This window comes from Balaenoptera borealis, assembly GCF_965194805.1.
Source record: "Balaenoptera borealis genome assembly, chromosome: 11".
Classification (NCBI taxonomy): Eukaryota; Metazoa; Chordata; class Mammalia; order Artiodactyla; family Balaenopteridae; genus Balaenoptera; species Balaenoptera borealis.
In genome coordinates, this window is record NC_138868.1 from 107,319,337 (window position 1) to 107,343,140 (window position 23,804).

Consider the following 23,804-nt stretch of genomic DNA (forward strand, 5'->3'; position numbering starts at 1 on the left):
AGATTTCTGACTTCTACCGAAAAATCTGAAAATCTGAACTACTAGACCCATATTCTCACATGGGCAACAAGTGGCCGGAGCTAAGTGACCACCCCCCTCTGAATGAGGCAAGAATTCTCCCAGAGACTTTGTCACAGAAGTGATTACTCTCTACTTTTTAGTCAATAGCTAGGTTGAATGTTAAGTGTCATCTATCATGCTACTTGCTTTGTTATTTTTTTACACCCTACTCACTTCACTCATTTATTTACATTTATTTACATCCTTCCCATCTAGGGATGTGAATTTGCAAACTCAGCTCCAGATACAGACAATCCTGAGTTCAAAAGTGCCACCAACTGGTTCTATAATGTTGACCTACCTACTTAATCTCTCATCTGGAAAATGGGAATGATATAATAACACCTATTCTCAAGTTCATTAAATGAGATAATGCATTTAAAGTGTTTACCAAGGTGCCTGGCACTCAGTAAGTACTTAATAAACATTACCTATCATTATAGTTAATATTATAAGAAATATAAAGTTGATGAGACTATAGTCTCTATTTTTTGAAAGCAGTATCACTGGAAGTATTAAAAAAGAAAAAAAACAAAAAACTCCTGGTATTAAGTAGGAGAAGTTCAGAGGATAATGATCATTCTCACACTAGCCAAAAAATAAGCCAGATTAACTACAAAATGAGTTTTTTAAAAAGTGAAAAGAAACCTACACGAACTAAGTTGCAAACAGGGACAAGACTTTCCTGAGACAGAAGAGATTCGTATGGATGTGCTCAGACACCTGGCAAAGACGCAGGAGGATAAAGAACCTGCCTTAGACACGGTAAGGAGAAACCAGCCAAACCCCAACTGACTGCATGTGGACTGGAGTGACAGATAAACTAAAATTCCAAGGAGCACCATCAACACCTACCCAGCAACTGACTCCCACAGGTATTCACCAAGTGGACACAGTCAGTACACCAACGGCGGGGCAGGGGGACAGAGCAGGAGAACTGAGAGACATGAACCCATGAAGTGTGTGGAGTCTCCTCAAGCACGAGGCAGCGCAGTGGAGATGGAGAGAAGGCAAGAAAGCTGAGAAAGATCCTCTGAGGCTCTCGGGGCATTTAACAACTGGTGACTGGAGGTGGCACAGAAAAGCTGAGAGAAACCCCACTGAGGCATCGCGGGTGCTGTAAGAGTATAAGGCAGCTACACACTAGGACCTGGGCAAGGGTAGCCGGAAGAGAGCACCTGTTGGTGCAAAAAGCTGGGGAGCAAAGAGAACTAACAACCAGGTGGGTTGCTCTGCCTCAGTTCAGAAAACTACGGGCTTAGCAGTAAAGCACAAAGAGATCTCACCAATTTTCACTTTTCCCTGCTGAAAAAAAAACTTCCTGAACCTACACTCAAAATATTTAAAAGTAATGATAAACTAAAGCAAAGTTGCCAAAGGCCAGGTCTATATCAGCCATAGGTCAGCTTGACTCAGGGCCCCATCAAACATGACTAACATAATCTACCACAACAATCTAACAGAATGGAAAAAGAAGGGATAAGCCCATTTCTGAAGATAAAAATTATTGACTTTAGTCTCTACTGTCTCTTATATAACATATTCGGCATACAAAATTACAAAACATACATGGAAGCCAGAAATTGTGACCCAAGGTCAAGAGAGGAAACAGGATAAGGGACAGACACAGAAATGGCCCAGATATTGAAATAATAAAAAGAATGTAAATTAATTATGGTAGAAATTCTAAAATTTAGTCTGAAAAGATAATATGTAAGAATATAAGTATACAGGGAATTCTAGCAGAGACTGATCTACAAATACATTCAAAAGAAATGCTAAAAATAAAACTATGATGTCAGATATTAACAGCAAACTGAACACAGTAAATGAAAGAATCACTGAACTTGAAAACAGGTCAACAGAAAGTATCCAAGCTGAAAAAAAATAGAGAAAATAAAGAATGACCAAAAAATAAATAAATAAATAACAGTACAGTTAAGATCTCTGAAAGAATACCAGACAGACAAGCAGTATGTACAACTGGCATACCAGAAGGAAATGGGATTGGAATGGGGCAGAGAAGTATTTGCTGAGACAACAGATGAGAACTTTCTAAAACAGGTGAAAGATACCAACTAACAAATTCAAGAAACAGTGAATCCCAAATAGGATAAATTTCAAAAATCACTACTAGGCATATCATAATCACACTTTTGAACAACAAAATAAAGACAAGAATCCTTAAAGCAGGCAAAGAAAAAAACATATAACATTAAGAGGAAAATGGATAAGTGACAGCTAAATTCTCAACAGAAATAAGAGAGGTCAGAAGACAAAGAGAAACAGATTTAAAGTGCTGGAAGAAAAAAGACTGTCAATTCTATATCTCACTAAAATAAACTTCAGAAATTTAAGAAATATAAACACATTTACAAATGACAAAAGCTGAGAGAATTTGTCTCTAACAGACCAGTGCAACGATAAAAGCTAATACAACTTTCTAAGATTGAAGGGAAATAGTACTAGACAAAAACCCAGAACTTCAGGAAGGAATAAACAACATCAGAAAGGGTAAATATGTAAGTAAACATAAAACACGTAAATTCTCAACAGTAATAGACAGAAGTTTGAGACGATCTTAAGAGTTTTGAGAAAAGAAAATAACCTAGGTTTTATTCATACCTAAACCTACAAGAAAAGAGCAAAAAAAAAAAAAAAAAAAAAAAGCATTTTCTGATGAATAAAAACTTAATGAGTTTGGACTTCCCTGACGGCACAGTGGTTAAGAATCCACCTGCCAATGCAGGGGATACGGGTCCGGGAAGATCCCACATGCCGTGGAGCAACTAAGCCCGTGCGCCACAACAAAAGAAGCCACTGCAATGAGAAGCCCGCACATCACAATGAAGAGTAGCCCCCGCTCGCTGCAACTAGAGAAAGCCCACGCGCAGCAACAAAGACCCAATGCAGCCAAAAATAAATAAATAAGCAAAGAAATAAATAAATTACATTTAAAAAAAACCACAAAACTCATCAGTTCCCATCAACAAATCCTCACTAAAAAGACTTCCAAAATATGTACTTAAAGATGAAAAAGGATTCCAGGATAAAGAACTAAGGTATAAAGCAGAAATATTGAGCAAAGAATTCAGCAAATAAGTATTACATCTAAACAAATCTTAACGTATAACAAAAATAATGATTAATTATAAGAAATAAAGAGATGAAACTATAAATCCTGAACAACACTACCATGGAAGACAAGAAAGAGTAATCCCACTTAAAACATTCTAAGTGCTGGTATTGCTTGAGAAAAAAAGTAAAGACACTGATAAACCTTAGACTAAAAATTAGGTGTTCAAGTTAAATTTTTAATGGTAGCCACTAAAAGAACAGAAAAACCCGCTGTAACTTCCAAACAATAAAGAGGGAGGTAAAATTTTTAAATGTCAATACCTGCAACAGAATTAAGAATAGAAGAAGATCAGTCTTCCTAAGTAGAACAGAAGGGGGAGGAAGGAAAGGGAGGGAAGGAGAGAGCAAATTTCCAAATTAAAGCAAGGATATGGGGTGGGGGGAATTAAAAGCAAAACAGTATAGTCAAATGGTATCAACAAAATGGTGGAGTAGGCAGCTCCAAACTCCAGTCCGTTCACAGAAACATGAAAAAACAAGCAAAAACTCTCAGAACTAACTTTCTCACTACTCTAGAAAACAGCAGAAGCCCATGAACATGTTCAGGGTGAGACACATGCACGCAAAGGACACAGTAAGACCCTAAGCTTTAACCTCTAATTAAACTTTAGCTAAGACAGAGCTGTAAACAGCTTGGTTAAGTGTTGAATGAGCACCCCCACCACAAAGGAAATGTGCAAAGACTGGAGAAGCGGCTATTTGTTTGTTTTATTTTTAGCTCCCGGCATTCAAGGAATTCCCTAACAAAACCCTTCTGGAACACAAGCTAAAAGAAGGGAGCCTTCAGTGAACACCTATGACAAGAAATACAGTCTTTGCAAAAACAGTCTGGAAAAGTCACAGACAACTGCAGCCTTCACAAAAAAAGACAGCAAACCTGTATAAAGGAGTGGAATCTGATTTCCAGGGTTACACATTATAACAGTCAAATGTCTAGTGTGCAACAAAAAAAAAATCACAAGATACGCACAAAAAAATTCACAAGAAAAAATAAATAAAACAAAAGAAAATATCCCTGAGAAGTCCGGATATAAAATCTAGTAGTTTTTCTTTTTTTTTGGCTGTGCCGTGCAGCTTGCAGGATCTTAGTTCCCTGACCAGGGATGGAACCCATGCCCCCTGCAGTGGAAGCAAGAAGTCCTAACCATTGGACCACCAGGGAAGTTCCAGTTTAGTAGATTTTAAACAAACTACATAAAATATACTCAAAGAGCTCAAAGAAACTACACAGAACTAAAGGAAAGCAGGAAAACAATGTATGAATAAATGAGCATATCAATAAAAAGAAAGAAAAAAAAGGAACCAAACACAGACTTGGGTGACGACAAATCACTATCTAAAATGAAAATTTTACTAGAAGAGATCAACAGCAGATTTAGGCAGGAAGAAGAATCAGTTTACTTAAAGAAAGGGCAAATAAAAGTATACAGTCCAGGGAATTCCCTGGTGGTCCAGTGGTTAGGACTCCACGCTCTCACTGCTGAGGGCCCGGGTTCAATCCCTGGTCAGGGAACTAAGATCCTGCAAGCCACTCAGCACAACCAAAAAAAAAAAAAAAAAGTATACACTCCAAAGAACAGAAAGAAGAAAGAATTAAGGAAAATGAAAAGTACCTAAGAAACTGTAGGACACCATAAAGAGGACCAAAACAATACATTATGGGAATCCCAGAGGAAAAAGAAAAAGACAGACATAAAGAGATTATTTGAGGAGGGATATTAGGAAGATGCAGGAAGAGGAGACCCCAACTCTAGACCCCTTCACAAAAACAGGTAATAGCAACTGTCCATCAAAGTTATCACAAAGGGCCACAATAAACCAAGTGAAAAGATGAGTCACAAATGGGGATAAAAATCTTTGTAATACACATTGACAGATTTCTTAAACACAATATATAGTGAAAAAAATGAGATAGGTGTATACCCACCCCAACATCTTGAAAAGTATCTGGAATTTAAATGGGGATCACTAATTATTTGATGAATGACTGAATAAGCAAACATTGTCTCACTGGAATACAGCACTCATTTTCAAAACTGAATTCATTCTCTTTCCCTGCATATTCTCTTCTACCTCTTGAATTCCCAAAGTAAATAAATATAACTATTCACCCAATTGACCAACCTAATCACCCTTGATTGCTCTACCACCCCCTCCTCTCCATACATCCTTTCTTTTCATATTCCCAGGGTTAAGATCTAACCTAGACCTTTGATTCCTTAATCTCTCCTGTCTCCCAAAACTTGTCTCTCACACCTGTTCCTTTCTTCCTATTCTCCATTGCTACCTCCCTAGTTCTGGGCCTCACTGCATCTGGTCTACACCAGGGGTCCCCAAGCCCTGGGCCACAGACTGGTACCAGTCTGTGGCCTATTGGGAACTGGGCCGCACAGCAGGAGGTGAGCGGCAGGTGAGCGAGTGAAGCTTCATCTGTATTTACAGCTGCTCCCCATTGCTTGCATTACCGCCTGAGCTCCACCTCCTGTCAGATCAGCGGTGGCATTAGATTCTCTTAGGAGCACGAACCCAACTGTGAACTGCGCACACGAGGGATCTGGGTTGCTCGCTCCTTATGAGAATCTAATGCCTGATGATCTGAGGTGGAGCTGAGGCGGTGATGCTAGCGCTGGGGAGCGGCTGCAAATACAGATTATCATTAGACGAGAGGTCTGACTGCACAGAGACCGTAATCAATCAAGTGCTTGCAGACTCCTATCAAAACCCTATCAGTGGGCTTCCCTTGTGGCACAGTGGTTAAGAATCTGCCTGCCAATGCAGGGGACGCGGGTTCAAGCCCTGGTCTGGGAAGATCCCACATGCCGCGGAGCAACTAAGCCTGTGTGCTACAACTACTGAGCCTGTGTTCTAGAGCCCGCGAGCCACAACTACTGAGCCCACAAGCCACAGCTACTGAAGCCCGCACACCTAGAGCCTATACTCCACAACAAGAGAAGCCACCGCAATGAGAAGCCCGCGCACCGCAACCAAGAGTAGCCCCTGCTCGTCACAACTAGAGAAACCTCGTGCACAGCAACTAAGACCCAATGCAGCCAAAAATAAATAAATAAATAAATAAATATATATATATATATATATATATATATATATATATTTTAAAAACCCTATCAGTGAGTGGCAAGTGACAATTAAGCTGCATCTGGTGGCAGGCTTTACAGTGGCAGTTGAGTTGCTGTACTTCAATCGTACAGCTGCATCTGGTGTCAGGCTTTACAGCGGCAAGTGACTTGCTGTACTTCAATCATACAACTGCATCTGGTGGCAGGCTTTACAGTGGCAAGTGCGTTGCTGTACTGCAATCGTACAGCTGCATCTGGTGGAGGCTTTACAGTGGCAAGTGAGTTGCTGTACTTCAATCGTACAGCTGCATCTGGTGGAGGCTTTACAGTGGCAAGTGAGTTGCTGTACTTCAATCGTACAGCTGCATCTGGTGAAGGCTTTACAGTGGCAAGTGTGTTGCTGTACTTCAATCGTACAGCTGCATCTGGTGGAGGCTTTACAGGCTTTAAGTCAGAATGCGACACTTGTTTTAGCCCACCCATGGCCCGCCCATTATTTTATTCACCACTTCCGTCTGCGCCTCTTTCCCACACTGCACAGTTGTCTCAGTCATAGTTTTGGTAAGCCCACAAGCTAACCCTAGCCAAAATGAGTAAAAAATAAACATCACTGGAGAGCTTCTTTGAAAAGGGGGGAAGACCCAATGATGAGACAGGAGAAGACTCTTAAGACTGCCAACAAAAAGAAAGCTGCATTTAAAGGAAAATACCAAGAGTCCTACTTAAATTACGGGTTCATCACAACAGGTAATTCACATTCTCCAAGCCCAATTTGTATAATATGTGGCAACTGGCTATCCAACCAAGCCAGGAAACCTTCAAAACTGCTTCACCACGTGGAGACCAAGAACCCTGCATTAAAAGACAAGCCTTTGGAGTTTTTCAAAAGAAAAAAACATGAACACGAAGAACAGAAGAAATTATTGAAGGCCACCATTTCATCAAATGTGTCTGCCCTGAGAACATCGTTCTTAGTGGCTAACCGCATTGCTAAAGCTAAGAGAAGCCCTTTACTATGGGTGAAGAGTTGATCCTGCCTGCTGCTAAGGACATGTGTCGTGAACTTTTAGGAGACACTGCAGTTCAAAAGGTGGCACATGTTCCTCTTTCGGCCAGCACCATAACTAGACGAATTAATGAAACAGCAGAGGATATTGAGGCACAATTGTTAGAGAGGATTAATGAGTCACCGTGGCACACAATCCAGGTTGACGGGTCTACCGATGTTGACAACAAGACAACAATGCTTGTTTTTGCGCGATATATTTTTCAGGAGCATGTGCATGAGGATACGCTATGTGCACTTTTGTTGCCAACCAACACCACAGCTGCAGAACTAGTCAAGTCTTTGAATGATTACATATCAGGAAAACTGAATTGGTCATTTTGTGTCCGTATATGCACGGACAGAGCGGCTGCCATGACTGGAGGGCTTTCTGGTCTCACTACTCGGGTCGAAGAGGTCGCTTCTGAATGTGTGTCTACGCACTGTGTCATCCAGAGAGAAGTGCTGGCTAGCCGAAAAATGTCACCTGAACTTAACGTTTTGCAGGATGTGATTAGAATTATCAACCACATCAAAGTACATGCCCTTAACTCACGTCTGTTCGCGCAGCTCCATGAGGAGATGGACGCAGAGCACACACGTCTTCTCTTACACACAGAGGTGAGACGGCTTTCCAAAGGGAGATCACTGGCCAGAGTTTCTGAGTTAGGAGAGCCGCTCCAGAGATTTCTTTTAGAAAAACAGTCACCACTGGCAGCACATTTCAGTGACACAGAAGGGGTCGCAAAACTTGCTTCCTTGTGTGACATATTCAACCTGCTCAACGAACTCAATCTGTCACTTCAGGGGAGAGCGACAACTGTGTTCAAGTCGGCAGATAAAGTGGCTGCATTCAAAGCCAAACTGGAATTATGGGGGCAATGAGTGAACATTGGGATTTTTGACATGTTTCAAACATTAGCAGAGATTTTGAAAGAGACTGAGCCAGGGCCTTCTTTCTCCCAGCTGGTGCATGATCACCTATCTCAGTTTTCAAAAGAGTTTGAGCATTACTTCACAACCACAAAAGACCCCCGAACTGGGAAGGAACGGATCCGTGACCCATTTGTGAATAAGCCAGGTGAATCGACTTTGTCCGTGCTATAAGATGATCAACCGCTTGAGATCGCAAATGACGGCGACCTTAAAAGTATGTGCGAGACAACTTCAAATCTCCATACGTTCTGGATTAAAGTCAAGGCGGAATATCCTGAGATTGCCACAAAAGCACTGAAAAGCCTGCTTCCATTTCCAACATCCTATCCTTGTGAAGCAGGGTTTTCTGCAGGGACGGCAACCAAAGCGAGATTACGGGGTAGATGGACATAAGCAACACACTTCGGGTGTCACTGTCCCCATCACCCCCAGATGGGACCATCTAGTTGCAGGAAAACAAGCTCAGGGCTCCCACTGATTCTGCATAATGGTGAGCTGCATAATGATTTCATTATATATTACAATGTAATAATAACAGAAATAAGGTGCACAATAAATGTAATATGCTTGAATCATCCCAAAAGCACCCCCCCCAAACCCCGGTCCATGGAAAAACTGTCTTCCATGAAACCCGTCCCTGGTGCCAAAAAGGTTGGGGACCCCTGGTCTAGACAATTGCAGACTAGATGATTACAGTGGTCTTCTAACTGGTCTCTTTCCACTTCCTACTACACACTGATCATGGTACTTTCTTCTCAAAATCCCTCAATACTTTGTCAGTTCCTACTAAGAAATTAATTTAAAGGCAAAATCCAAATACCTTAGATGAGCCTTGAAGGATGGCATTTCTCCAAATTATCTTCTAAACCACTATGAAAGATTAGGCTACATTTGCCTATAGAAACTTATGACATGAACATAATGATTTATTTTTACTTCCTTCAACTTAATGATATCTCAATCCTTTGCCTATAAGAAATGGAAAACAGAATTTCCAAGTCCCATACTTCTGGATTCCTTACAAATCTATTTTTGGAGTTTTTTTTCCTATACTGAATTCACTTTCTATCACCATGGAAACAAATCTGAAATTAGTGTTGTTAGGATCTTTAAAAATACAACTCTATTCAGCAAGCCTTCAAATGTTCAAAAAAGTCCCTTCTCTGCATGGAGAATGGAAATCAGCGTAAAGCTGGGTAAAAATACATCACCCCACCCACATAAAAACCATTCATCAGAGCTTAATCAACAGATTGCAAATGGGGCAAAGAAAGAGTTCTCTTCTTTTTATTCACCTTTTATAATGCTATTATGGTTTCACTATGACATACCTATGGAGTTTGTAAAGTTTTCTTCACGCACCATAGCTTGTAGTAGAATATGTAAACATGAAAAATAATTTCTGTTGCACAATATTATGTGGTCTGCTCATCCCAACCATCAACAGCCTAAGACTCAACACTGAAAATACCACTTCAAAACACCTGAGCTGAGGACGCCAACTGGAAGAACAACCCTATATCTGAGTTACATCTTAGGTGGGTAATAAGCGAAATAAGTTCTAATTTCAGAACACAGGGCAAAAATCAATGAGACAAAACTGCAATTCAAATTTCTTAGGAAAAAGCTAGAGACCTACATGCATCTTAATAAACTTAACAGTCAGTTTTTCCTTCCAGAACCGGAACAGAGCACTGTTTCCTCAGGTGAGTACCAGGTGAAGGAACTGGTTTGCTCATCCTTAAACACCAGAACCACCCTCAGCTCAACGAGAGGTCCACAGCATGAAGAATGCGTGGGAAATGAGATTAAATGACAGAACAGCAGAATCACATCTCCCATCTTACAGATGTTCACTCCAGAATATATACTTGTCAGGAAACAATACTTCAAGAATATTTTCACATTTCTATATGGTCAGAACTTTTTGAACAAACAGCTTTAGCAGCAGGGTTAAAGGAAGACTGAATGGGAACCCAAATAATAGAGCCCTCCAGAGAGACACAAAGTCTTCTCTCTCCCCAGAGCCATCTGTTTGTGAAAAAGACACCTTTCCTTCTTTTCCCCAGAGAGGATGTGTTTACATTCCAGAGCAGTGTTCCCTCTCTCCATCTCCAGAAAGGCAAATGGACAGAAGTGCCAGCTCTCCTATATAAACTCCAAGTTTCATAATTTCAGCGTTTGTCTCTCGTGGTACAAAATCCCAGTGTACACACAGGGTATATCTCGTTCTCACATCACCTCATGGAGAACTGAGGCATAAGGAACCAACACGATTTACACTATGAGTTTACAAAAGGTCTGATTTCTGATGCAGCGACCTCACAATTCTGTTAGAGAGAGAGAGAGAGAGTGAGAGAGAGAGAGAGAGTGAGAGAGAGAGAGAGAAACTGTGGCGAGCTGACTTGTTAGTCTCTCAGACCCTTCTCAGTTTCAGACTCAACAATACTATTTTTATAAGAATATTCAGTCAAATTCCTGGAAGTCAACTGCATGTGTAATGTGACTCCAACATAGGATATATTTTTTCATCATTCAACCAATTTTGCACACCGAACTCCTGGACTGGATAATCTCATATGAGATACAGTTAAAATCCAGTACCTGGATGACAGCAGCACTGATAACTCACTATGGAACTCTTCATTTTAAATCCTCCCCTCAAATGACGAAGATTTCCAGGAATAAGAGGAGGTGTCACTACAGAATATGCAGAAAAGTAGGGGTGAAATACGTTTGTTTTGGTTTGAGGAAAACTTAACTTTCTGGTAGGGTTAGGAATAGTAAAATTATCACAGCTTTTGTTTCAAATGGTTACACACATAATAATATATACTTGTAAATAAGATATTTTTAAATGGAAACATCTACAAGCTAATATTGAAACTGCAGGTAGTATTAAGAAGACGGGGGAAATACCATTTCATTGACTTACTTCATTTTTATTAATGTCTGAAAGTCTCACAGATAGCTACCAAAACTTGTTGCTGATATTTATTTCTATAAACTTTAATGCCTATATTTATACGAATTCTTAATCAGGAAGAAAACTCAGTCTGTTTCCAAAAGAAACCACACTTAGTCAACAGTCCATTGAACTTGTTAACTATTATACCAGTACACTGAAATACTGAAACTGAAAATGTGGAATCCATATATATGATCTTATCTGTTAACGATTTGTTAACAAAAGATTTTCAATGTTACTATTCAATAGGGTAAAATGCAATGATGTGTTTTCTTCCGTTTCCTTTATCTTTATTTTTAAACCTGAAACCTTCTAAATACATTACAATTTGAATATTCTAAGCTATAGGTTTAATTCTATCTGAAACTGGAACTAAATTTTTTAATTAATTATAATTACAGAAAATGCACCTGTTATTTTAACATTCTCCATTTCACAATTTTATATAAGGCCAGTTTTTATATTAAAAGAAATATTACATCTAAATAAACTGATTACTAGATCAACAAGAATATTATCAATACAGTCTCTCTTGTGAGGGGTAGTTTGTCACAAAATTCCTTACAGTTATAAAGCCTCCTATTTGCAAAGCTTTTCTTTACCCACTGCCTCAGTCCTGACACCACTACCCTCAGGTCATCAGGAAAGTATATATATATATATATTTGGAATTGATATATTTATCCCTATTTTACAAACAAGGAAACAGGCCCAGAAAAGTTAAAGAATTTACTTAAGAGCACACAGGTTACACTGCACTATTAATCATCATACTTTTTTACCTTCAAATACATCAAAGATGTAGGCCTTTCAAAACTATGGTTTCTTCCTGCTTAAAACAGTTTTGTCAGTGTATCCTTCTCTAGTACTTTTACAAAAGAATGTGCAGAACAGCTCTACAGCCTTGATTCAAACACAGACCCCCACCACTTAGTAGCTGCGATCCTAGGTAAGTTCTCAAGCTCTTTTTGCCTCAAATTCCTCAACTGAAACTGTTATGAAGGGTCAATGAGACAACATACAAACAGTACTTAGTATAATGTTTGGCTCACAGAAAGCATTCAATAAATACTGGCTTATAGTTCCAATTACTTCATTTGAAATGAAGATTGAGGGGCGTTTATTTTATACTTTTACTCCTCAACATTTCAACATTTCAGATCAAACTTTACTAACTTTTTCCACATTTCTCAGTATCAAGGCAAGACTGTGTCTGCTGATAGGAAGTGTCGACTGAAGAAAAAGCACACCCTGAAAGTTGAGAATTATGCCACAGGAGCATTTCCGAGCCCCTTGCACAGCAGCTTCAGTAGAGAACACTCAGGAAACAGGTATTACATTCATACTTTTTCTGTGCTGTATTTCAGTCAAAACCTGAGCTCTCGCATTCAGGTGAATTTAACTTAATGCTTTATATGAAACTGGATAAAAAGAAACATTAACTCGCAGCTTCAGATAACCGAATGATAAAAAGAAAATGTAAACCCACATAGTCACTTAGTGTTCTACACACTAGATGGCGGTATCACATAAAGCACAGCAGAAAGAGACTCACGACTCAATAGCATCAAGCTGAATAAACTGATTATATATCTTCACATGTGGCAAGAGATTTTTTTCCTTCTTACTGAAAAATAGTTCGTGAATGTGAGTAAATGTTTGTTTTTGGACAATGGAGATGATACAATGAGGAGAAGTGCAATAAAGATAATAAATATACAGAATTTAAAACTACATGTGGTTTTACTTAATAAATAATAAGAAGCCCTTTCTAGCAATTGCTTATCTTTATATTTTTCTTCAGGTTTCAATTTCTGTAAATAAAATATAACACTTATACATCAAATCCTGTAGAGTCTGTTCAAAGTACTATTCAGGAAGAAAATGTCCAAACTCAAATGCACTTATTAAAAAACAGTGACCAAAAACAAATAAAATATCAATAGTACCTATACAATTTTATTTATCTAAGGAAAAAAGTATGCTTAGGAATTAATAGTTAATTAATAATAGGAAGGGAGAAATGAAAGGAGGGAGGGAGAAGACAAAGAGTTTCACGTTGATGAATAAAATCCCAAGCTGGTTTCTTGGTAAGACCAAGTGTTAAGAATACCTTGTACACAAAAATTTATACCCACAAATTTGAAAACCTACATTAAACGGACAATTTTCTCAGAAAAGATTAAAAAAACTGACCTAAGGAGACACTGACTAGACCTAAAAAGAACCTGACTAGACCAATAATCAAATTATAAGTTGAAATGGTAATTAAAGATTAAGCCCTCAAATGGGAACCAAACAGGAAAATTGTACTAAACTTTCAAAGAACAGGTAATTCCCATTTCCACAAACTATTCCAAGACATTCACTTTTTAAAGGGTATGGGGCAGTGAAGTTCCCTCACTCAGGCTAGTAGACAAGTACAATACACAGACCAACAGCACTAATGAACACAGACACAAAAAGCATAAAATCCTGGTAAGAGTGAAAAAGGGAATTTAGTTTTTAAATATTTAGCCCAGAAGTAGAGTGTGTCCTAGGAATACAAAGATGCTTCAACAATCTATTTCTGTGACCAGAGTAATGATCTGTACTAATTTTTAAAGACAGCTTAGTCATGCTCTATATAAAAGTGGACTAAGAACTAAGAACATGACATGGTACAGTCTCTCCTGCTGTGTCATTACAACCTTTTACCTCTTCACCTTGTCACATCCCCAGTTCATTTAAGTCGGAGCTCAGAGTTCATCTTAGCTAGAAGGATCATCAGCTGTCATCTGGTTATTCTAGTGTATCCAGTAGGAAGATAAGGAAAACAAGACCTAGATTAACTGACAATCTCCCTCAAGGTCAAGACTGTGTGGCACAATGAGAGCGTCCTGCCAGCTGGCCACACCCATTCCACCCCACACCAGTATCCTTTCTTCTCAACAGGACAATGCCATTTTATGTCACGTGTTACAACTGAAAATAGTGAACTGACACTTGAACAGGAAAATCAGAGATAGGCTAAGGTCTGCTAGAACTGAGCTGAAGTAGGATTTGAACACAGCTGTGCAATCTAAAGCATATGTGTTGCCAAATTCACTGGGAAAAGAATACACAGGCTTGGTAATTATTTTATCAGGCACAAGTTAAATTACAAACAGGAATGCTGGAGGCTGCTCAGTGTTTACAACAGCATCAAAAGGAATAACATACTTAGGAATAAACTTAACCAAAAAATTGAAACAGTTGTATGCAGAAAACTACAAAATATTGTTGAAAAAAATTAAAGAATATGGGCAGACACCCCATGTTCAAGGACTGGAAGACAATATTATTAAGATGGCTATATTCTGCAAATTGAAATACAGAATCAACATTTTCAACTGCCCTTTTTTTAAAAAAAAAAAAAACAAAAATGGACAAGCTGATCCTAAAATTCACATGGAAATCCAGGGGACTTCAGAATAGCCAAAACAATCTTGTAAAAGAAGAACAAAGTTGGCAGACACACAATTCTCAATTTCAAAACACATTACACAGTTACAGTGATAATAACTGTGTGGTGCTGGCATAGAATATATATAGTCAAAAGGAAGAGAGGTGAGAGTACAGAAATAAACTCATACATCTATCGTCAATAGATTTTCAACAGGAATGCCACAGGACCAAGGCAGAAAGAACAGTCTTTACAACGGTGGTGCTCAGAAAACTGGATATTCGCATCCGAAAGAATGAATCTGGACCCCTTACATCACACTATATACAAAAATTAACTCAAAATGGATCAAAGACATAAATGTAAGTGATAAAACCATAAAACTCTTAAAAGGAACCACAGGAATAAATCTTCATATCAATCTTCATATTGGGTTAGGCAATGATTTCTCGGATGTAACAACAAAAGCATACACAACCAAAGAAAAAAACAGATAAATCAGATTTTACCAAAATTACAAATTTCTACGCTTCAAAGGACACTATAAAGAAAGTTAAAAGACAACCCACAGGATGTGAGAAAATATTTGCAAATTATGTATAAGGGTCTAGTATTCTGAATAATATAAAGAATTCTTACAACTCAACAACAACAACAAAAAACAAATAACCCAATTAAAATATGGACTTGAATAGACATTTCTTCAAAAAAGTATGTAAATGACCAACAGCACATCTGTCTAGTCACACCCACTAGGGTGCTATATTCAACAAGACATATAAAACCAAGAGAATCAAAAACATATGTTCACACGAAAAATCATACATGATTGTTTATAGTGGCCAAAAAGCAGAAACATCTCAAATGACCACAAACTAAAGAATGGTTAACAATATGTGGTAGGTCCACACAACAGAATAACATTCAGCCATAAAAAGGAATGAAGTACTGATAAATGCCACAACATGGATGAACCTTGAAAATACTAGGCCAAGTAAAAGAAGCCAGCACAAAAGACAGCATAGTGTATGATTATATTTATATGAAATGTCAAGAATAGGCAAATCTACAGAGACAGAAAGCAAATAAACTTAGCAACAACTGTCAACATTTTAAATGTACATACCCTTTGACCCAGCAAATCCTCTTACAGGATTTTATTTAATGGATATATTCATATCAATAAAACCTGGAATATCCGTCAATGGGGAACTGATTAAATAAACTATGGTATAATAATAAAATGAAATATTATGTAGCTGTGAAAAAGAATGAGGTGAATCCAAATTACTGAAATTAAAAAAAATGCAAAATATACTTTCAAGAAAAAAAGCGATTTTCAAGACAGTATGTATAGAATTCCATTTAGCTATATTTTTTAAAGGTTATAGATAGCTAGGTAGATAGTTATAGCTATAGCTCTATCTAGAGATACTGCTATTTATTTTATAAATATATAGAAAAATTCCAGACACATAACAAATAGTTAATAAAAGAAATAGGGCATAAAGGGAATTTTAACTTGCATTTGTAGTTTTCATCATCCATTCTATTTGATGCTTTACTGTAAATAAATAAATAAATGTATACTCATAAGGAAAATATATTCTTATCCTATAAGAGCAAATTTAAATGGTGAAAAAACCCAAAATATTAAAAAAGCATTTTTAAAGCAAATTTTATCTCTTCTTCAAATTTATTCATCCATTCATTCAACAAATATTCATTGAGTGATTTTTTATGTGTCAGGCACTGTTCTAGATAGATGCTGAGGTAGGAAAAAAAAGAATAAATAATAATAAAATATTTAGCATGCCAAATGGTGGTAAATGTTATGGAGAAAAATTAATTACAGAAGAGAGATGAAAAATGCTGGTGACCAGGAATTGCCATCTTATGTGCAGAAAGTACACTTGCTCTGAGAAGACAACATTTGATCAAGTATTTAAAAGAGGGAAGGTAGCAAGTTATGTGAATATCCAGGGAGAAGAACTTTCCAAGTAGAGGAAACAGAGAGTCCAGTGGTCCTGAGGAGGGAGCCTGTACACTGGAGGGAGAGCAGAGGCAACTGTGGCCAGAATTCTAAGTCTTAGGGGAGGAGGAGTAAGAGACGAGGTCAAAGAGGATAGAGGTAGAGCTTGTGATCCATGCAGGGAATTTCAAAGAATTTGACTTTTACTCTGAAAAACAGGAGAAATAATTGGAGGGTTCTGAAAAAGTGACATGATCTGACTTAACATTTGAAAAGAATCATTCTTGCTGTTATGCCAACTATATAAGACTACTGAAATAATCCCCCTGAAAGGACAACAGCTAACCTAAGGTGACAGCTGAGACAGGCAGGGGTGGCCAGATCCTGGATATATTTTAGAGACAGAGCCAAGAGTTTTGCTGATGGACTGGATGTGAGGAGTAACAAAAGGAAAGAAATCCAAGACGACTCCAAGGTTTGGCTGGTCAGGAACTGGAAAGATATAGAGTTGCTATTCATCACGTTGGGGAACACAGCAGGAGGAGCAGGTCTGAGAGGGGACTGTTCTAAGTATGCTAAATTTAAGGGGCTATTAGTCATCCAAGTGAAGATGCAGAGAAGTCCACTAGAGACACAATGCCACAATTCAAAGGAGAAACCATTAAAATTTCCTTTGTATGTTATATGGTAATGATACTACTCGCCCAAATTAACCCTTACATCTAAATTATTTTATAAGCAATTGTGTCTCTCAGTCTAAATAAAATTGAGAATCAGAATTTATAACATATAGGATTAAGAATAATTATTTTCATTTTATAACTGAAAGCCTTAAAGTTAAATATAATACTGTCAGATTTTAAAAATTTAGTGGACAGTGACATTTTCTAGGATACAATGGCCTATTGAAACTATAAATTCTCAATATCTGAGGAAGAGAAAGAGCTATAAATATGAGCACAAGAAATCCGTTAAGTCTAAGAGAAATTCCTCAGATCAGAGTAAAAAAAAAAAAAAAAGAAGGTATGCAACTGCAGAATGTCCCACAACTGGGACATATTAATAGGCAACAACTGAGTCAGTCAACTGACAGTATGAATACCTATGAGGATGAGGATATAACAGAGCTACCGAGCTTAAGGCTGATGACGTCTTCCAAACACATTTTACTAAGTTTTCCTACTTATTTTCTCCACAGCACATACTGTCAATCCTATATTAAAAACAAGTAAGGATTCTGAGAAGGAGGATTCTGGGAAGATGGTGGAGTAGGAAGCATCAGGAATCTCCCACCTAGACAGTAATTGCACTGGCAGAATCTGATGCAATTGTTCTGTAACTCTGGAGTCTACTGAAGGCTTGGGACTTCCAGGTGAAGGCTTGGAGGATACACTGCAGAGAATTTTGGTCCATCTCAGCTCTTAGCACAGTGGCAGCTCCCCATCCCCAGCCCCTCGGCACACGCCGCATACACTCAAGGAGCAGCCTGCATGCAGCTTGTGAGAGCCAGGGTGGGCAAAAAGGAGCCTGCCCCATAAATAAGAAGGACCTGGGCTCTGATGGCTGCTCCTGATAGCAGAGGCGTAAACAGGCAGACAGTCACGTTGTTACACCCCCCATATTGTTGTAAGCCCCTCCCCCACTAGCTGAAGCAACTTCCAAAGAATTTAAAGGCCCAGTGCCCTTTCCCCTCCTTAATTTTTCTTCTTCCCCTTTGGGGAGCCAGACATTATAGACTAGGACATTCCAAACCAACTGCATACATGGGGAAGATGCCCAGGGACACGTGCAGGCTCAGGAAATACCTGAGGAGACCTTAAGTTTAAACCTCAGGCTAGTCCTTGGCACAGAGTGAGGCTACAACAATTAAAAATAAAATAAAATAAACAAAAACAAAAAACAGCAAACCTCAAGGAAGGGGCAAAAATCAGATTTCCAAAGTTAGTTACTACTACCACGTTCAAATGTCTGAATCAACAAAAAACCATAAGGTACACAAAGAAATAAAAAACTATAGCCCATCCAAAGGAAAAAAATAAATCAACAGAAACAACCATAAAAAAAAAGTGATAGTAGATCTACTAGGAAAAGACTTTAAGATAACTTTTTTAAGATGCCCTCCAAAACTAAAGGACAATGTAGAAAAAGTAAAGAAAATGACATATGAACAAAATGGAAATATCAACAAAAAGACAAGTTTCTAAAAAGAAATTCTGCACCTGAAAGTACAATAACAACAATGAATATTTCACAAGAGGGACTTAAGGGCAAATTTGAGTAATCAGAAGAAAGAATCAGTGAATGTGAAGATATGACAATGGAAATTACTGAGTCTGAGGAACAGGAAAAAAAAAAAAAAGAGTGAAGAAAAGTGAACAGAGCCTACAGGACCTCTGGGGCACCATCCCATACACACGGTAGGAACCTCAGAATGAAACAGAGAGACAAAGGACAGAGAGACTATTTGAAGAAATACTTCCTGAAAACTTCCAAAATTTGATTGAAGATATGAATATAAATAGCCAAGAAGCTCAACAAACTCCAAGTAAGATGAACTTCAAGAAACCCACACAAGACACATTATAATCAAACTTTCAAAATCCAAATACAATGAAAGAATCTTAAAAGTAGCAAGGGAGAAGCAACTAGTCACATACAAGGGATCTTCAATGAGATTATCAGATTTCTTATCAGAAACTTTGGAGGCCAGAAGGTAGTGGGGCAACAAATTCAAACTGCTAAAAGAATAAAATTGTCAACCAAGAATACATATCCAGCAAACCACCCTTCAAAAGTGAGAGATAAAATAAGACATTCCCAAATAAACAAAAGCTGAGGAAGTTCATTAACATTAGGCTTATTTTTGCAAGAGATGCTCAAGGGAGTCCTGCAAGTTGAAATGAAATGATGCTTGACAATAACTAGAAAACATGCAAACAAATAAAGACCTCAGTAAAGGTAAATACATGGGCAACTATAAAAGCTGGGATTGTGTAACAACGCTTTGTAACCAGTTTTTGTTTTCTACATGACTTAAGAAACTAATACTTTTTTAAAATTATAAGTCTAAAAGCGAGTATTGGAAATTTAGTTTGTAACCCCACATTTTGTTTTTGACATAATTTAAGAGACTAATGTATTTAAAAGAATTACTAGTTTATGTTTTAGGGACACACAATGTAAGAAGATGTAATTATATGACATCAACAACTGAAAGGTATGGGGACCAAGCTGTAAAGGAGCAGAGCTTTTGTATATCATTGAAGTTAAGCTGGTATAATTAGAGTGATATAACTTTGGATGTTAAATGTAACCCCCATGGTAACCACAAAGGAAATACCTATAGATAGACACAAAAGGAAATGAGAAAGGAATTGAAACATTTCACTACCAAAAAATTAACTAAAAGCAAAAGAGGACTAATGCAAAAAATGAGGGACAAGAAATCTATAATACATAGAGAAAACAAATAGCAAAATGACAGAAGTAATTCTTCCTAATCAGCAATTACCCTAGATGAAATGGATTAAACTCTCCAATCAAAAGACAAAGATGGACACAATGGATTAAAAAAAAAAAGTGATCCAACTATATGCTGTCTAAAAGAAGACTCACTTTAGATTAAAAGACACAAACAGGTTATATAAAAAGAATTCCTAAAACTCAACAACAACAAAAACTAAACAACCCAATTCAAAAATGGGGAAAGGACTTCAATAGACATTTCTCCAAAGAAGATATACAAATGGACAATAAGTACAAGAAAAGATGCTGAACATCACTAATCATTAGGGAAATGAAAACCTTATTATACTCATTAGTTTGACAAAAATGTTCAAATGTTATATCATATATATGTTCATCCAGAACCTTGTCTCCTACAAGTGTTTGATTCCAAGCATCCAATGGCGCATCACGCATATCTCTACTGCCCCATCATGCCATGGACTATCCATGCTCTCTCTACTATTGGACACAGAGTCATTAGTGTCTTTAATCAGACTGGGGAACCAGGAATCAAGGGGGTGAAAATGGGAGTGGTACCACTCAGTGTTACTCATAGTGACTCACTAGCAAAATTAGTGTTTCCTGTCTCCATGACTATATGCTCTACTGGCCTAGTAGTCTTAGTTCCAAGGTAAGGAATGTTTCCACCAGAAAACACAACAATGATTCCAATGATGTGGAAGTTAAGAATGCTGTTCAGCCACTTTGGGCTCCTCATGCCTCTAGATCAACAGGAAAAGAAGGGCATTATGGTACTGGCTGGTATGACTGATCCTGATCCTGACTACCAGGGGGAAACTGGACAGCTACTTCACAATGGAGGTAATGCAGAGTATGTCTGGAATATATGGGATCCCTTAGGGTGTCCTTAGTATCACCATGCCCCATCATTAAACTCAATGAAAAATAACAAAAACCCAGTTCTGGCAGGACTATTAATGGCCAGACCCAGAATGAAGGTTTGGGTTGCCTCACCAGGTAAAGAACCACAACCAGCCGAGGTTCTTGCTGAGGGCAGAGGGAAATACTGAATGAGTAGTGGATGAAGGTAACTGTAACACCACCTACAACCATATGACTGTTTACAGAATCAAGAACTATACTTGCCATGAGCATTTCCTCCTTATTTTGTTATGAATATGTTCCTGTGTGTGTGCGCATGCATGCACGTGTAACAAATATCTTTGTTTTCTTCCCTCTCTTATCACCTTATATAATGTAAGATTTATATCATGGTATTTAAGTATTTTTAACTTTACATCACAGTATTTTAGTTATGGGTTATCAAGAAGAGTCAACATTACCCAAGGACTTTGCATCCTCCTCTAGGAAAAGGGTTAATGTTTTTGGTTGTATGAAAAATAGTTGATGGTGCTAGGCAGAAGTATGACTTTGTTATTGTCTTTATTTGGCGATAAGTATGGTTTAAGGGGTGCCAAGTTGAGAAGGGGCAGACTGTGATGGTTAATCTTATGTGTCAGCTTTTGGGCAAACATGATTCCAAATGGTACTCTTATTTTTTAGATGAGATTAACATTAATTCAGTAGATCCTGAGTAAAGCAGATGACCCTCCATAATGGAGAGGGAGAGGCAGAGGGAGAAAAGAAGATTATCCTCCAATCAGTTGCAGGTCTTAATAGAAAAAAAGACAGACCTCCCCTGTAGAAGAGGGAACGCTATCAGCAGAGTGCCCTTGGACTCAAACTGCAACAGCAACTCCTCCCTTGGTCTTCAGCCCGCTCTGGAGATTCAGGACTTACTAAAGCTCCACAACCACACGAGCCAATTCCTTAAAATCTAAGTATCTATCTATCTCTCCCTCTCTCTCTTCACACACACACACACACACACACACACACACACACACACACACACACACATGCACACAAATTCGTTCTGTTTCACTACAGAACTCTGACTAACATAGCTAATCACACTTTAAAATAATAATAAAATTGGACTCCCTTTAAAAAAGACTGGTGGGTATCACAGTGTTAAAATACTGAGATACTGTACCACCAATATCCATGCAACTACAGGGGCAATGCTTTGCACAGGAGAAGGCCATCAGGACTCACCTCCAGTGCTATGGTTTATATCTACTCTGACTGGTTGTCACACTAAGGGTTCAAAATTTTTAACAGCACTCCTTTTCACACTATACATAAATATCAATTACAAGTAACTTGAATGTTAAAGTCAAAACTATGAAACTTAGAAAAAAAATAGGACAATATCTTCGTAACTTCAGAGCAGGGAAGGGCATCTTAAATATGACAGAAAAACTACAAATCAGAAGATTTGTACAAACATACAACTACATAAAATAAAGAATAAAATAGTCAATGCCTGAACACTAAAAGCAGAATAAAGAGAGTGAAAGAAACATACCACAGGGTGAGAGAAAGTGTTTTTAGTTCACATACAAAAACAATAAAGGACTAGATGCAACATGAAAGGACTAAGATCCAAAATATGTAAAGCATTCTCATGAATGAATAAGAAAAATACAAGCAAATTTATAAAACAAAATGAGCAAAAGGCTTGATCTAGAGTTTTAAAAAATAGGAATCTCAAATGCCCAATAAACATTTGAAGAGCTGAGCAACCATATCAGAAATCAGGAGACTGCAAATCAAAATGCAGTGAGAATTACATCCCCATCAGATTGGTAAAAATTAACAAGTATCAAACAACCAAGAGTTGGCAAGGATGTGGAACAACTACTCTCGTTTACTGCTTATGGGAGTATAAATTTGTAAACCACTTTAAAAAGTAGTTGGCATTTGTACATCAGGATTCATGTAGAACAATGTTCACTGAGATGTTGTTTAAAACAGCCAAAAACTGACAATAACCCAAATTTCAAAAAAATAAAAGAATCAATAAATTACTTGTGACATACGCACACTGTGGATTAATATACAGCTGTGAACAAACCGAACAAACTATGAGTACATACATCTGCAAGGATAAATTTCACAATGTTAAATGAAAGAAGCAAGAAGGAATATATTCAATAATGAAGCCCAAACTGGTTTGATATTTCAATTTACCCCCAAGAACCCCTGATCCTTCTAACCCTGTTCTACTTTTTTACCATAACTCTTACCTTCTTGGCCGTCTTCTATGCTCTTTAAGAATGGGTCTTTCATTTTGGTTGTTGTTGTTCACTAATATAGCCAAAGCACCTAAAACAGCGCCTTGTACATAGTACTTGTTCAGTAAGTATTTGCTGAACAAATTAGAATAATTACAATTATGTTAAGTTCAAAAAGGTAAACCTTAATGCCATATTGATTAGGAATGCATATAAGAGAGTAAAACTATTTTAAAAATGTAAGGTAATGAATATTACAAAAGTCATGGTATAAGTGACCTCTCAGGTAGGGAAGGCAAATGAAACACAAGAGGGACACAGGAAATTTCTATCTCTTAACCTAGGCTTTAAAATGTACATAAATATGTATATAAAATATATTATAAATGTGTTTTATATACATGTATATACATAATATACTTTATAATAAGAAAAATATTGAAAAAAAACTCCATTAGCACTTCTCTCCCTAACCCCTACTCCACCTTCACCCCAACTCTGATTTATCCATCACCAGTATGACCCAACACAAGGGTCAGGTAACGACTAAAATAGTTCATGCTATCAAACAGTGGC

General features: G+C 37.7%; 1 protein-coding gene across 11 annotated transcripts in view; it reads right to left on the bottom strand.

Moving 5' to 3' along the window:
• Positions 1–23,804, bottom strand: part of ARHGAP32 (Rho GTPase activating protein 32) — a 274,825-nt gene that overhangs the window by 106,502 nt on the left and 144,519 nt on the right. Inside the window, exon 3 of one of the 11 annotated variants that reach the window (XM_082343051.1) lies at positions 16,175–16,212. The exons of the other annotated variants lie outside the window; for them this stretch is intronic. Within the exon in view, the coding sequence (XP_082199177.1) occupies positions 16,175–16,192 (18 nt within the window). The 5' untranslated portion in view covers positions 16,193–16,212. The remainder of the gene's footprint in view (positions 1–16,174; positions 16,213–23,804) is intronic. 11 annotated transcript variants of the gene reach the window in all.